We start from the raw sequence: 15,970 nt of genomic DNA, 5'->3' as shown, positions 1-15,970 counted from the left end.
ATTTAACATTTTGTTACTACATTTTTTAAACTTAAAAATTTAGTTTAATGAATCATTACCTTTGTATAGAAAACACCTATATTGTACTCTTTATTGAATAATGTAATATCTTTTGGCATTAGGTTAGTTAACATTCCCACTGAATTAATCAAATAAAGCAGTTCTTTGAGAAATAAGAGCATGAAAATTTGGTAGAAATGAAAAAAGTGGTTGGATTCCTTTTACCGTGGACCAAGGGGGTATGAGATAATACTTTATATGGTTTTCATTCAGCCTTTGCAAATATTCTTCTTTAGAATTCTATGATTCATTGGCCTTTATTCTTCTTTCTCTGAACTTTCTGTTTCTTTTGATGATTCCTCTTTCTTTCCCTTTTCCCAAATATGGTCATTTGCCAGGATTCTCTCTTAAATTTCTTCTATACAATGAATTAACCAAAATGGACTACTTACATTTCTCTGAAAATGTTTTATCCTTTCCTGACTTTTTGTTTTTGATTATGCTGTCCCCTTACCTTAGAATGCCCTTATTCTCCATGTTCAGTTCAAATGTCAGATCCTCACAGAATCACAAACTTGAAAGAGGCCTCCATAGCCAGTCAATGCAACCAAGCCTGAAAAAAAGCTCTTCTATACTATTCCTGACACGTGGTGATCCAACTTTTGCTATTAGACTTCCAGTGTTTCAGAAAAACCTGGAAAAACCTACATGAACTGATGCAAAGTGAAGTAAGCAGAACCAGGAGAACAATTTACACAATAACAACAATATTGTTGTTAAAGATAACCATTACAAAGATAATCAATAATATAAAGATAATCAAGTATGAAAGACTTAATAACTCTGATCAGTACAATGTTCCACCAGAACTCCAAAGGACTCATGATGAAAAATACTATCCACCTCCAGAGAGAGAACTAATAGACTCAGATTGCAGATTGAAGTATATTTTTCCCCTTTATTTTCTTGCCCCTCCTGGCCAAAAAAACATAGCTAATGCAGAAATAAGGTTTGCGTGATGTCATATGTATAATGGGCACCATATATCTTGTTTTCTCAATAGGTGGGAGAGGGTGAGATGATTTGTAATTGAAAATAAATAAATAAATTTAAATTAAAAAGAGAAAGATTGGGACAGCTAGGTGGTGCAGTGGATAGAGCACTGGCCCTGGATTCAGGAGGACCTGAGTTCAAATCTGACCTCAGACACATAACACTTACTAGCTGTGTTACCCTGGGCAAGTCACTTAACCCCATTAACCAGCCAAAAAAAAAAAAAGAAAAAAAGAAAAAGATCTCCAGTGACAGGAGCTCTTTCCTGAAGCAGCCCATTACATCAAATCTGAACCAGTCTCCTTGCAGCTTCCATTCACTACTTATAGTTCTTTCTCCTGGGGGTAAGCAGTGGTATCTTTCACATGCATGAAGATAGCTATCTTGTCATTGATTTCCCCTCCCCCCCATTCTTCTCCTGCTTGGGTTAAGCATCCCAGCTCTTGCAGCTAGTCCTTGTGTGGCATGACCTGGAAGCCCTTCACCATATTGGTTGCTTGGTTACCTTCCTCAGGATACTCCCCAGCTTATCAATATCCTTCCTAAAATGTGGCGCCCAGAACAGAACACAATACTCCAGATATGATCTGTCCAGGGCAGAGAACAGTGGGACTATCACCTCCTTATTCCTGAAAGCTATGCCTCCATGAATAATTTTCTAGCTGACCTCGATGGAAGCCTTCTTTTCCTGTTCTGAACTCCCATGTCATGATGCTGTACTACTCTATGGTACTTGAACATAATACAAGGCCTTTTGTATACATTTTTTATCTTTCCTTCTAAAAATAGATTATAAAGTTTCTTGAAGTTAGGGACCAAGCCCTCATTTATCTTCTAATCCCTCACAAGTCCTAACATAATGGGACATGTTAAGTTCTTAATAAATGTTTGTTGAATAGATAAATGCATAAATACATATCTCTAACCATGTACTTGATTTTAGATGCCAGCTCTAAAAACTTATCTTTGGTTGTAAAGTGTACCAGAAGAACCATCACCTTGATTTTATTTTAACTCTGATTATCTAATATAGAAACTACTAATTTACTACCTCTCCTTCTTCCTCTGGGTATTTTTGTTTCTCTCCTTTTTTTTTTTTCACTCTAGTTGATGTTGGTTATCACGTTTTTCTTTTCAAAATCTTATGAACAAAGGTTGGGACGTATTAGCTTGGTAAGAGTTCACAGAGGTCAATGAAACAGTACATTAGTTAAATGCTTCAAAGAATCTTATCAGTAGCAGCATATTAAAAAAATGCATATTTTTTGGAACACTTTTCTTGGACAGGATGTAAACAGATTTGGAACAGTTAGAAAGTTTAACCTAGACCCAGGTTTATAATGTGATAATTTCCTTTGTGATTTGATGGTAGTTCTTATTTAATACCTTAGGGAACACTTATAATTCCTTTAAAATATCAAATTTAGCAAGTATTTATTAAGCATGTAACAGTTGCAAGGTACTGTATTGGTAGGTCCTTATGGGGTCTTGAATTTAATGATGTGTATATATAGTTTTATCTATTAGTAGCTTAAAAGTGTACTAAGACTTGTACTAAGACTATATATCACCTACCAAGTGAAAAGCTATTTCTTAGGCGCTAGGTTTGATATGGACATAAATGAGGTGTACTCTTTCCCTCAAGGAACTTTTGACCCAGTAGAGGAGTTAAGAAAAGTACACAAAAAGAGGTATGAACAAAACCACACAAGGTTTAGGAAGGAGGTGAAATATTTTCAGTTGGAGGAGTCTTCGGGAAGAATCATCAATGATAGGTAAGCTAGATGGAGAAGAATGTGGAGGGCCACTGAGGTGGAACAAGTGATATGAGCAAAGGGAAAGAGGGGAGAAACTTTGGTCTGAGGACTATCAACAGAACTGTCTGTTTATAATGACAATTTTTCTTTCTTTCTTTCTTTCTTTCTTTCTTTCTTTCTTTCTTTCTTTCTTTCTTTCTTTCTTTCTTTCATTTCTTCTTCCTTTCTCTCTTTTGCTTCCTTCCCTTTCTCATTCCTTTCTTCTTCTGTCCTTTCTCCTTCCTTCCTTCCTTCCTTCCTTCCTTCCTTCCTTCCTTCCTTCCTTCCTTCCTTCCTTCCTTCCTTCCTTCCTTCCTTCCTTCCTTTTTCTTTTCTTGTCAGGGATAAGACTGGGAAAAAAAGTTAGGGTCAGATTGCAGCTAGACTTTAATGTCAGAGTGAAGAATCCAGACTTGATTCAATAAGCAGTGTTATAGGGATAAGGATATGAACCTGTGTTTTCATTGCAATAGGGAATTCCTGGATAGGGAAACTCTACCACTACAAATTCGCACTTCTCTGCAACTTAACAGTCTCAGAGAGTTGACTGGAGTACTAAAAGGTTAAATGACTTGTTCAGATCTACACAGTCAGTGTGTTGTCAGAGATGGGACTATATCTTAGCTTTGAGGTCAGCTCTCTGTCTACCACAGAAGGGCTCTCAGAAGTCAATTAGTCCAATCCCCTCTTTTAAAGATGGGGAAACTGAGACTTAGGAGTTTAAATCACTTGCTCAAGATCCTTCAGATAGTAATTGTTGGAGGTAGGATTTGAAACCATGTCTTATGATCCTGGACTCAATATTTTTGCCATTGTATCATGAATGCTAAGCCACTGAAATTTGGAAGCAGTTGAATGACATCTATTGTTACCATTATCATGGATAACTATGGCAGCACCATTCAGAATGAATTGGAAAGTGAACTGGTGGGAATTATCATCTTAAATTTGTGAAATTGGTTGGGTGTTTTGTGAAGAACAACTATATAAATTAAGTCTGCTAGATGGTGTAGTAGATAGAGCATTGGGCTTGAAGTCAGGAAGACTCATCTTTCTGAGTTCAAATCTGGCCTCAAACCTTTACTAGCTGTGTGACCCTGGGCAAGTCACTTAACCCTGCTTGCCCCAGTTCCTCAACTGCCAAATGAGTGGAAAAGGAAATGGCAAACCACTTCAGGATCTTTGCCAAGAAAATCCCAAATGGGTTCAAAAATAGTTGTACATGACTGAAATAACTGAACAACAAATTATACAAATTCAGTTGGAGATATGGACTCCACAAAGCAATTTGAATGCTTATCAACTGATATATTACTGGATGCTTACAACTGCTTTTCAGTAGCATGGAAATGGACTGTCCCAAGCTTCAGGGATTTGTACAGCTGTTTTCAGAGATACTTCTAGGGACCTGAAACTTTTCAGTTCTTCCAAGGTGCTATGATAAGGGGCGAGGTGTTTCCTCTCCACTGCCACAACAAGCTCCACCGCACTAGCGCTCCTCCTCACCCCAGGACCGTCCCTCAGAACTGTGACCCAGATCCAAGCACCGGTAAAGCAAGGGATTCCTGCAATTCCCCTCTGATCAGCCACTCGATTTTCCCTCAGTCTGTGGACCAGAAGCTCAGGAGAGAGCTGCTGCCCTTCTCTCTCATCACAGTCCCAGACTTTTCCCACTGACCTTCTAAGTTGTCTTTGGTGTTCAGGGGTTGAGAAGTCTGGAAACCGCCACAGCTGCCTGCAATTCAGTCCACGGCCTGCGCGCCCACGCCAAACTGCGCTCCTGTCCCCACCCGCTACGATATACCTTCCTGATCAACCATCCAGGCTGTCTTGGGCTGGAAATTTGTTTTATTCTGTTTTTTTTGTGGGTTCTGCTGCTTTAGAATTTGTTTAGAGCCATTTTTTTATAGGTATTTGGAGGGGTTTGTGGGAGAGCTCAAGCAAGTCACTGCTTTCCTTCTGCCATCTTGGCTCCACCCCCAGTAGCATGGAAATGGTCCAGGAAAAGGCACTTACCCTGAATGGACATGTAGTCTGAGTATTAGAAAAAGAGGTATTTTCTGCCTTTTTCAGAGAATATAGGAGTAGATGGAGAATTTCACTCTTCTTTTTATTTCTTAGAAGTTCCATATGATACAAGACATATGAGAAATGAATAATTTATGGCATGACTTGAAGATTATTGGAGTTAGAGTGTTAAGGACCTTAGAGACCAATCACTTTACATATGAGGAAACTGAGGTCCTGAGAAAAAAAGTGACTTTTCCCAGGTGTATTAAGCATCAGTTATGATTCAAAGTTTGATTCTCTGATGATTTCAAATCTGCTTCTCTGAATTAAAATCCAGTGGTTCTTCCACTATACTAAAATGTTGAGGAAAGTGGGAATGTTTACTATCCTTCCCCACTAACCATAATCCACTTTAAACCTTTTGTTTCTTGCTTTGTCCATGTAGGCTTTACTCCTTGACTACTTTGAAGTCAACATCGGTATACCTATCTAAGCCTGGAGATATGGTAGGTATATTTTGCTGACTCATACATTCAGCATCATGTCATAAATCTTAAGCCCTGGTATTTTTCAATAGACTTTAGTAGGCAATGTAGACTTTTTAAAAAATTGAAATATATATTATGATTATTAGAGTTCTAGTTAAGCTTTTTCATGATAAGATTAGCAAAATTAAACATTCTACTTCTTAATAGCTAAATTGCATAGCTTATAAGTCATTTGCATAATGGAATGATGTGGCAAGTTTATAGGATACATGATTATAAGCACTTCACTAAAAAAAATCAAATTGTTTTAAGCCCTCATCTTACAAAGTTAAGCAGAAAAGAAAGTGTAAATAGTTGTAATACATTCAGACAAAAACATTTTCCTTGTTTTTTGATGGATGGCTGTCATGTGTTTTTCTGTGTAATTAATAGTTAAAAACTATACCTTACCTATGATGAGAAGCAGTACGGAATAGTGAGATGAACACTAAATTTGTTGTTAGAGCTCTTGAATTTACCTCCTGGCTCTTGGGCAAACTGCTTAATCTGGCTGAAATTTCACTTGGAAAGTGAAGGTGCTGAACTAATCAAAATATTCAACCTGGGACCCATGAACATGTTTTTAAAAATATCTTTATGATTATATTTCTTTTTTAAATTAAAAATTTTTAAGGAATGGGAATTGATTTTTCTTTTCAACCCACTCCTATCCCATTGGAGGAAAGAAAAAGAAAAACAAAGTCTTTGTAACAAATATACATAGTCAAGCAAAACAAAATTTCTCACTGATTGTGTCTAAAAATATGTCCCTCATTCTTCACTTGTAGTCTATCACCTCTTTATCAGTGTGTGGCGAGAATGCTTCATTGTTGGTCATCTGGAATCGTGGATGGTCATTGCATTGTTTAGAGTTTTTATGACTTTCAAAGCTATTTATTTTGGGAGTGTTGTTGGTATTGTATAAATTATTCTCCTGGTTCTGTTAATTTCATTTCTCATCAGTTCATACAAATGTTAAAAATGCTTTGGTTTTAAAATATTGATGTTATAATATAAGGCTGTTCTTTTGGTTCTATTCACTTCACTCTATTCTTTCCATAGCTCTTTGAAATCTTTCCCCTCATTTCTTATAGCACAATAATATTTTGTTACATTGATACCCCATAATGTGTTCAGTCATTCCACAAGGGCTGAGTATCACCTTAGTTTCCAGGTTTTTGCTGCCAGTAGCAGCTGGTAGAACACTGGGCCTAGAGTCTGGAAAACTTGAGTTCAAATTTGGTCTCAGATACTTATTAGCTCTGCTATCCAGGGCAAGTCATTTAACCTTTATCTGCCTCAGTTTCCTCAATCATAAAATGCAGATAATAATAACACCTAGCTCAAAGGGTTGTTGTGAGGAACAAATGAGATAATATTTTAAAAAGTACTTAGCACAGTGCCTAACTCCTAGTAGGTGTTTGATAAATGCTTATTTCCTTCCTTCTACTAGAAATATTTTTGGTATATTTAGGCCCTTTTTTTCATTCTTTGATCTCTTTGGGGGTAGAGGCCTAGCAGTAGTATAGCTGTGTCAAAGGATATATTTTCTATGTGTTTCAATATAATGGTTTTCCTTTGTAATCTTACGCATGCTGTTTTATACATTTAAAAACACTATTTAAGGGGCAGCTAGGTGGCACAGGAGATAGAGCACCAGCCCTGAAGTCAGGAGGACCTGAGTTCAAATCTGGCCTCAGACCAAACACCTGACACTTACTAGCTGTGTAACCCTGGGCAAGTCACTTAACTCCAATTGCCTTAAAAAAAAACCAAAACAGTATTTAAAGAAGGAGGGGGTTCCATAGGCTTCACCAGGCTGCCAAAGGGGTCCACAAAACAAAGTATCTGAGACCAAATTTTAACTCAGGTTTTTCAGACTCTAGGCTCAGTGTTCTACCTACCAGCAGCTGCTGGAAGCAAAAGATTGGAAACTAAGGTGATGCTTGTCACTTGTGGAATGGCTGTTAAAATCTATTTCAACCTTATGACTTGATGACCTTCAAATATTAATCTTTAGGCAGAGAGGACTCCTCCTCCCCCCCCCCCAATCTGGGAGATTCACCTGTAGGTTTATTCTATCTATATCCATCTTGAAAATAGCCTCAATAAATACTTATCAATCCCCTAGTATGTGTAGAACACTTGCTAGGCGCTGAGGGAGAGATAGAGATGAAATACAACATAGAGTCTCCCTTTAATGAACTAATAAATTAGGTGGATAAGACATTTTTAGGATCATGGACCTTTAAGAGGTAGGGGAGACCTTAGAAGTCAATTAGTCTAATTTGCATATTTTTTAAATGAGAAAACTGAGGCCCAAAGAGCTAGGGAATAACAGAATTGGGACTTTTGACTCTGAAATCAGCATTATTTCTACTACACTTACATATTTACCGGAGATATATAAATAAAATAAATATAAATCAAGGCGGAGGAAGAGATGATTAGTCAAAATAGAGACTGGGAAATAAATTCTGCCTCCCCTTCTCTGATAAAACCCTATGATAACAAATGCCAACACCATGACAATCTTGTTGTTGTTCATTCATTTTAGTCATGTCTGACTCTTCGTGACCTCATCTGGGGTTTTCTTGGCAAAGATACCGCAGTGGTTTGTCATTTCTTTCTCCAGCTCATTTTATAGATGAGGAACCTGAGACAAATAAGGTCAAGTGACTTGCCTAGGGTCACACAGCTAGTAAGCGCCTGAGGCCAGATTTGAACTCAGGAAGATGAGTCTTCCTGACTTTAGGCCAGTACTATAATCACTGCACCACCTTGCTGCCCACTGTGACAGTCAATGTTTCACTAAAATGTTTCTGAGCCATGTTTGATGACCTATGTATTTCAAGCCATGTCATATGCAACAAAATTTTTTTAAAGTATGTTGTAATGGAAAGATAATTGAATTGAGAGTCGGAATGTTTGTATTTTAATCAGTGTAAAAGATGGGCAGATGAAGCCTAATGATTTATTGGATTTGGAATCCATTGAATTATCGGGCTGCGAAATAAATTCCTCTTTGCACCCCAGCCTAACAGAGACAATGAAGTATTCCTTAAAGAAATGGAGAAAAAGTTTTGTGGTAAAGACTAAGAAAAATATTGTATTAAAGTGACAGTAACAAATTCTGATCTACATGTAGAGTTTGGAGTGAGGAAGGAAAGCAGGACCACTGAGTACTTGGAGGTGAAAAACAAATCTGAAGCTCTTTCTGAAGAATGAGGTGCTGGATGCTAATGCCTGCTATGTGCCAGGCACTGTGCTAAGCATGTTACAAATATCTCATTTGATCCTCACAACAATCCTGGGGTGTAGGTGCTATTATTATTCCCATTGTATAGTTGAGAAAACTGAAATAGATAGACATTGATGACTTGATTTGAGTAGATTTGAGAATCTTCGGCATAGAGATGATAATTAAATCCATAGAAACTCATAAGATCATCAAGTGGAATAATAAATACAAAGAGATGAGAGTGGGACACTTGGTGTTAGTAGGTGTAACCTAGATGAAATTCCAGCAAAGGAAACTGAAGAGTAGTCAGTTAGGAAGAGAACCAGGAGAGAGTGATGTTCTAAAAAACTGACTGACTGATGTGTCGCATGATGCAAAGTCATGTTGCTATATTTCATCTCCATTTGGAAATTTTTGTAGTTACAGAATGTTATTATTTCTCAGTATATAAATAGATTTATCAGACTTCATCATTTACTCAATAGAGATAAGACTTCCAATGGAAGTCACTGGAAATAAAATCACTGCAACATTTTTTGAGGGAACCTTTTAGGGTGTGATGAAGATACTCAGATTTTGAAAACTCCCTTGACTATCTTCTGACAATAATTTTTATATAGCTTTAAATTTAAAAGTGTTTTTAATAATTAAAATTACCTTCTTTCTCCAATCTCTAATGTATCAGTTTTTGTATTGTCATGTTCATGATAAGTATTTTTTCACATAGAAACTGCTAGCAACTGTTTTTTTTTTAACTGTTTTTTCCCCCTCTATTTTTCAACATCAGGAAGTCTACATCATGCTGTAGAGGAACAAATTATTCATTCGCCTTGTTTTCTGAGCATTTATTTGGATGTTTTTGCAGCAATAGTTTGTTAGTTCTTGGCATTGACTTTCATTTTTGATTACACTTTCCTTTACATTTTTGGTGTGATTGATACTGTTTCATTGTGGGGCTTGAATGATCCTTTAAATGCTTGACTTCCCTTCATCATCAGCTGTTGTAATATCTCTAACAGTCAATGAAGTGTGCTCTTTAAGATTGACAACTTTTGTATGTTTCCTTGGACTAATAGCCATTTTTTAAAGTGACAATTAAAAGCATGATAAAAGACATCAATGAAAAAAAATATGTATGACAGAAAATCTAGCATGCACTGACAGAGAACTAAAGGTGGGGAAGGTAACTAGGTGGCACAATGGATATAGTGCTGGGCCTGGAGTCAAGCACACCTCAGCTCAAATTTGGTTTCGGACACTTACTGACTGTATGAACCTGGACAAGTCACTTAATCTTTGCCTGCTTCAGTTTCTGTTGTGATGAAAATCACAACAGAGCCTACCTCACAGGGTTGTTGTGAGATTCAAGTGAGAACCTATTTATGAAATGCTTTGTACGATGCCTGGCACGTAGAAGGTACTACAAAAATTATTATTCCTTTTCCCCCATCCCTCAGTCTAGTTTCATCTGGTCAAAGTTAGCTGTTCTGAGTCAGTTTAGTGTCAGTAGAATCCTACACACATGACTATTACTGACACAAAACGAAACTACAGCACAGTTATCACTTGTCCCAAGCAATTCACAAAAAACTATATGTGTGTGTATAAACATAAATGTATGTGTGTATATCTCTATAAATATATAAATCTCTACATATGCCTGTCTGTCTGTCTCTTTGTCTCTTTATTTTCCCATCAAAAAATGTTGGGTTTGGATTAGATGGGCTGAAAGATCACTTACCCTTCCCTGAATCTGAATAGTCTCCTTGGTTTCACTGTGCCAGGATTGTTCCACCTCCTTTGTAGTATCTTGTTATTTGATTTTCATGAACATCTGTATTTTTCAGGTATCATTCTAGAATGTGGGCAGAAGCTAGCCAGAACCAGTCAGGTAAGGGGTTGGCACTGGGAAAGGTAGACATAAATCCAGTCTGGAGAGAGGCTGAAGTTTCTAGGTCCCATAACTGCAAGAGGTGAGAAAAATTAAATTCAACAAACACTTATTAACCACCTCTTTTTGCCAAGTTCAATGTTGGTTGTTGGAGATACAGTGATAATAAAAAATGAGCACCATTTGTATATCGGTTTAAGCTTTGTGATATGCTCTATATACATCATCTCATTTGATGCTCGCAACCACCTAATGGAATATGAAGTATAGCAAGTCAGTCAATAAGCATTTATTAATCATTTACTATGTGTCTGCCCTGTGCTAAGCGCTGGGGATAGAGAGAAAGGGAAAAACTGTTTTTGTTATCAGCTTGTAATGTAATGGGGAAGAAAACATGTAAATAACTATACATATATGCAGTGTAAATGGAAGGTAACCTCAGAGGTGGTATGGTGGATATAGTGCTTTGCCTGAAGTCAAATGGACCCGAGTTCAAATCTGACCTCAGACGCTTACTAGCTATGTGACCCTGGGCAAGTTACTTAACCCTGTTTGCCTCAGTTTCCTCCTGTGTAAAATTAGTTGGAGAAAGAAGTGACAAACCACTTTAGTACGTTTGCCAAGAAAACCTCAAATGAGGTCATGAAGAGTCAGACGCAATTGAAAATTATTGAACAACATCACAGGGATGCTCAGACGCAGAGGTAGGCAAGATCACATTCCAGGAATGGGGGATAGTCAGTGAAAAGGCACAGTCAGGAGACAGAGAATTGTCTGAGAGGAACAGCTCAAAGGTCAGTGTCACTGAGTCACATAGGGCAGTAAAATGTAAGAAGCCTAGGAAGGCAGGAGGCGGCCAAGTTGTGCCAGTCTTTAAATGCCAGAAGATCTTGTATTTTATCATGGAGGTAAAACAGAGCCTTTGACATTTATTTTAGGAAGAATGACATGATCACTGTTGCACTTTAGGAAAATCACTTTGGCAGCTGAGTAGAAGATGGATTCAGTGGGGAGAGATGAGACAGGGAGACTGGTAAGAAGACTATTGTAGTAGTCTAGGCATGAGGTGATGAGACCTTAAATTAGGGCAGCAGCTATATGAGTGGTGGTAAAAATGACAAGATTTGGCAACCAATTGTATGTATGGGACAAGTGTAGGTGAGGGGTTGAGGATGACACTAAAGATGTGTGCCTATATTATTGGGAAGATGATTGTGCCATTGACAGTAATAGAGAAGTTGGGAAAAAAGGATTTTTATGGAGGAAAGAAGCTATTTTGGACGTACGTAGTAGATGTATATCAGACAGTTCAGTATGTCCATAAAGGCAATTGGTGATACAAGATTAGAGCTCAAACAGGGGTGGGGAACCTGAGGCCGTAAGGCCACATGTGGCCTTCTAAATCCTTCAGTGCGGTCACCAGCTAAAAAGCATGAAGGGAGAAGGACAGAATATTAGCAGGCAACCATGGTTAGCAGGCATGTTCTAGATGAAAATTCAACAAAAGAGACTGAGGAGTAGTCGGACAGGTAGGAAGAGAACCAAGTGAGGACAGTGTCACAGAAACCCAGAGAGGACAGAGTATCAAGGAGAAGAGGGTGATTGACAGTGTCAGGGGTTACATAGAGGTCAAAATAGATGAGGCAAATATAGCAATTATTTTTTCCTATTTTACTGATGGTAAAATTGTGATTGTGAGAGGTTTAGTGATAAAGTCAGTCACCTAGCAAGTGTCTGAAGTGGGATTCAAACTCAGTTCTTCTTGACTTCAACTCTAGCAAAGAATTCAGGGAGGCTGGATAGAGGTCAGGCTGTTTAGCATTGTCTGCATTCAGGGGCAAGGTGAAAGTGTCAGTCTATTATACCAGTTTTTGATGGTAACAGAGGGTGGCAGGTCAGAAGAGGCAGTGAGTATATACATTGAGTCCATAGCACAGAACCTAGTCAAAAATCAAGGAGATCTGTGCAAGTAGCAAGCCATGCCTGCTATCTAGTTAGGTAGAATCAGGAGGGAGCAGAGAGGTAGCTAGTTTTTGGTAGGGAGGCCCAGTTTTAGTGTTCTGGATTTCATCCAATGCCAATACGAAGAGATACATAGAAAATTCCTAATGCAGGGCAGATTTCAGGGTTCAAGGGTTCAGCATGGGCAGGAAGGAAGAAATATAGTGCTTGTTCCACATGGACCGCACAATAGTGTCTCCACCCTGTTTTCTTTCCTAAGCTTATGCACCCTGCTTGGTGACAGGTGAGGAATGCCTGTCTAGGGATGCCATTCATGTTCATCTTGTGCAAGGCTAAATAGCCAAACTGTTTACCCTGCAGCCTGAGCGAGGCAGGCTTCCATTGATGCTGCTGAACATAATTGCAAGGGAGCTAACCCTAGTGAAATAGTGAACCAAGAGCAAGTAAGCCTCAGACGGCAAGGCAAGGAGGGGTAAGGAAACCAGAAGGCAGAGGCAATGGCACAAGAAACAGAACCAACCAAGAGAGATCCTCTATAAATGCAGATTCTCTCTCTGTAAACTGACATTTGTTTATTGTCACCAGAAATGTCTCTCTGGAGAAAGTTAGGTGGTTAGCTACAGACAGAGGTCTGTATTGAAAGAAAACAACAGGATTAGCCCAACTTTTATTAATATCATTAATTTTAACCGGGTAGTTTGTCACAAAATATACATCTGAGGCAAAAGTGTGCAGTCGTGCGAATTTTGTGAATTGAAGGATAATAAGTCAGAAGAAAACATAGATACAGATTGATTTTTTTAAAAGCAGCAGAATAGGCAGAAGTTGGCAGAATGTATAAGTTAAAGGAATCAGCTGTCACTGGGATTCTCTTCTTGGTACCCTTGAGGCGCTGTGCAAAACAGAGATGCGAAGCTTGCTCAAGTTCTGATTAGGAAAAGCATCTTCAAATCAGATTAGGTCACTGTTAGGCATTAGAGGGAACAGTTGCCATCTGTGGAGATACTGTTTTGTAAAATCCTGAAACATGTTCCAATCTCACTACAATTAAACATAGCAGTGCAATTGGACTGTGTCTTCAGAAACAGTCTTTTGTCTGTCTTGAGGTGCTACTTATTTTCATCTTGTGCAGTGCTAAATAACCAAACTCTTTACCTTGATAACCATTTGTATTACAGTTACAATGATGTGGCATTAAACAGTATGAATGCTAAGGGGGAAAGAAGCTTAGGTCATTATATTTTCTTTTTGTAATGAATTTTCTGAACAAACATTATTTCAGAGTTATTTATTCCATGGATCAAGTGTCAACCATTTTTTTAAATTTTTTAATATAAAGAAATGAGAATTTGAGGTTGTCAGGTCTGAACAATGGGTGAGAAATACTAGTAAATTAGAGATGTGCTTACTTGTGAATATGACACAAAACCAGAAAAATTATACAAAAAAAGAAATTCTAATTAGAAAGATACCTGAACTTCTGAACCTGCAACTCAGCAGATTTGGTTCTGATTGTCATCCAACCAAAACCAGCACTGACTGGTGATTAGCATCAGCTCAGATTAAGTTAATTGGCTTTAGCCAATCCCTAGGCAGACACTCATTTGGAATAAACCTGAAAGTGTTTCGTTCATTTCACCAAGTGAGGTGGTTAAATAATCAATGAAATTCATGTAAGTTAACAAACAAATTGAAAATCTTTTTAAAAGAAAACTTTTAAGGAAGACTTCGATTCCTGGTGAGTACAGAAACATTTTTCATTTTTCTGAAATAAGATTTTTTTTAAGCTAGTGTTATGGAGTTTTTCTTTTCAGTTCAACTTTATTTTTGCTATATCTTTATGTTGGACATAAAACTATTATCATGCTACGAAATGGTAATAGACCGTGTCCAGCACACCAGCAGTGTTAACTGTATGGTATCATTGAAGATATAAAGAGTAATTTAAATACTCTAGTATCTTTGTTGGTTTGTATTTAAAAAAGACTAGGTTAAATCTAGTTTACTCAAATGTAAATGAAGTTGACCTGAAATAATGTGTATAGTATATTATCACACATGAAACACTTTTTTTTCAGTTTCTTTTATGTTAAATGTTTGATGTATAATTAGGCGTGACAAACTAGACTTTGTTATCTTCTTTTCAGTTTTAGACTTCTTATAAGTTGCTTTAATTTATACTATATAATCAAAATAATGAAATTTTACATCTTTAAAAGCCTATCATTTCTGTGATTAAGTGAGTCACAGGGAGACAGAAAAAGCTGTGTGGTAGAGATAGATGTTTAGCTTACTGTAAGATGTTTTGTTGATTCAGCATTACCATTTTAATTATCATAGTGAATAAGTGACTTTAAAAAAAAATTCTCCATATAGTATTCTTAAAACTCCATGGTCTAACTTTAGACAATGAATCAACTAAAAAGACAACTACAGGCATGGTAAGGTGGAGTAGGTTGTTCCCAAATGACTTTTTTTTGTTGTTGTTGATTTAGACTAATAGGGTACACTAAACTGTGATTTAAATTACTTCTTTCTGAAGTTAGTTCCAAATATACATATATGGATGTGTGTATGTATTTGTATATGTGTATATATGTGTGTATGCATATATACATATATATGTGTGGGTAAACAGAGATGCTGAAAAGGTAAAATCTACAGGCCTTGACAATAACTTGGATATAGGGGGTGAGAGATAGTGAGGAATCTAGGATGATTCCCAGGTTATGAGCCTGAGGAACTGGGAGAATGGTGTTGTCCTCTGTAATAATAAGGAAGATATAGGGGTGGGGAGGGTTTAGGGGGAAATATACATATATATACATATGTGTATGTGAACATATATGTACATACACACATATCTATATATACATATCTCCATATATACACACAAATGAAATTAAACTATGTAAATGTAGGTACATATTAATACATATATGTATATGATCAGGTAAGCATATGTGTGTATATATATAGATATTGTATGTGTGGCATATATTTGTATAGATAGATGGACATACATCTATATATATTTATATTTTTCTACAAACTTCAAAATGCAAAGAATTAACTTCACTTAAAATAGGTAGAAATAAATATTAATAAGTATTATATATGTCATTCTATTCCCTTCTGCACATTTTCTGTTTTATTTTTTGTCATTAATTTTTTTGATACTGGGTCTTCCTATCTTACCCAGACTAGAAGTACAGCAGCCACTTCTGGGCATGGAAGCTTTGATCAATTCCATTTCTGATTTGGGCTACTTTCCCCCTCTTTAGGCAGCTTTTGGGGACCCCTTGCTCCCAAGTGCTCACCATACTGGTGCCAGATTTAATCTGGCCATTAGCCTTACTTTGGCTCAGAACTCCCAAGTGCAAGCCATCTACCAGTCTTGGCCTCCCCTAGCATCAAGGATTATAAGATGTGCCAGCACACTTGGTCATATTCTACCTTTTGGCTAAATTGGACTCTGAACTGGTCCCTG

The 15,970-nt window shown here is 37.3% G+C and overlaps 1 protein-coding gene across 1 annotated transcript in view; it reads left to right on the top strand.

The window, feature by feature from the left end:
• LOC114031725 (lipoxygenase homology domain-containing protein 1-like) overlaps window positions 1-15,970 on the top strand; it is a gene marked incomplete at its 3' end in the record, with an annotated part of 576,714 nt that overhangs the window by 63,498 nt on the left and 497,246 nt on the right. The window contains exon 2 of the mRNA XM_027846874.1: window positions 5,305-5,365. Coding sequence (XP_027702675.1) covers window positions 5,363-5,365 — 3 coding nt within the window. The remainder of the gene's footprint in view (window positions 1-5,304; window positions 5,366-15,970) is intronic.

Source organism: Vombatus ursinus, unplaced genomic scaffold, assembly GCF_900497805.2.
Source record: "Vombatus ursinus unplaced genomic scaffold, bare-nosed wombat genome assembly UNPS02015255.1, whole genome shotgun sequence".
Classification (NCBI taxonomy): Eukaryota; Metazoa; Chordata; class Mammalia; order Diprotodontia; family Vombatidae; genus Vombatus; species Vombatus ursinus.
The sequence above is the reverse complement of the archived record's forward strand: the minus strand, read 5'-3'. Positions and strand labels throughout refer to the sequence as shown.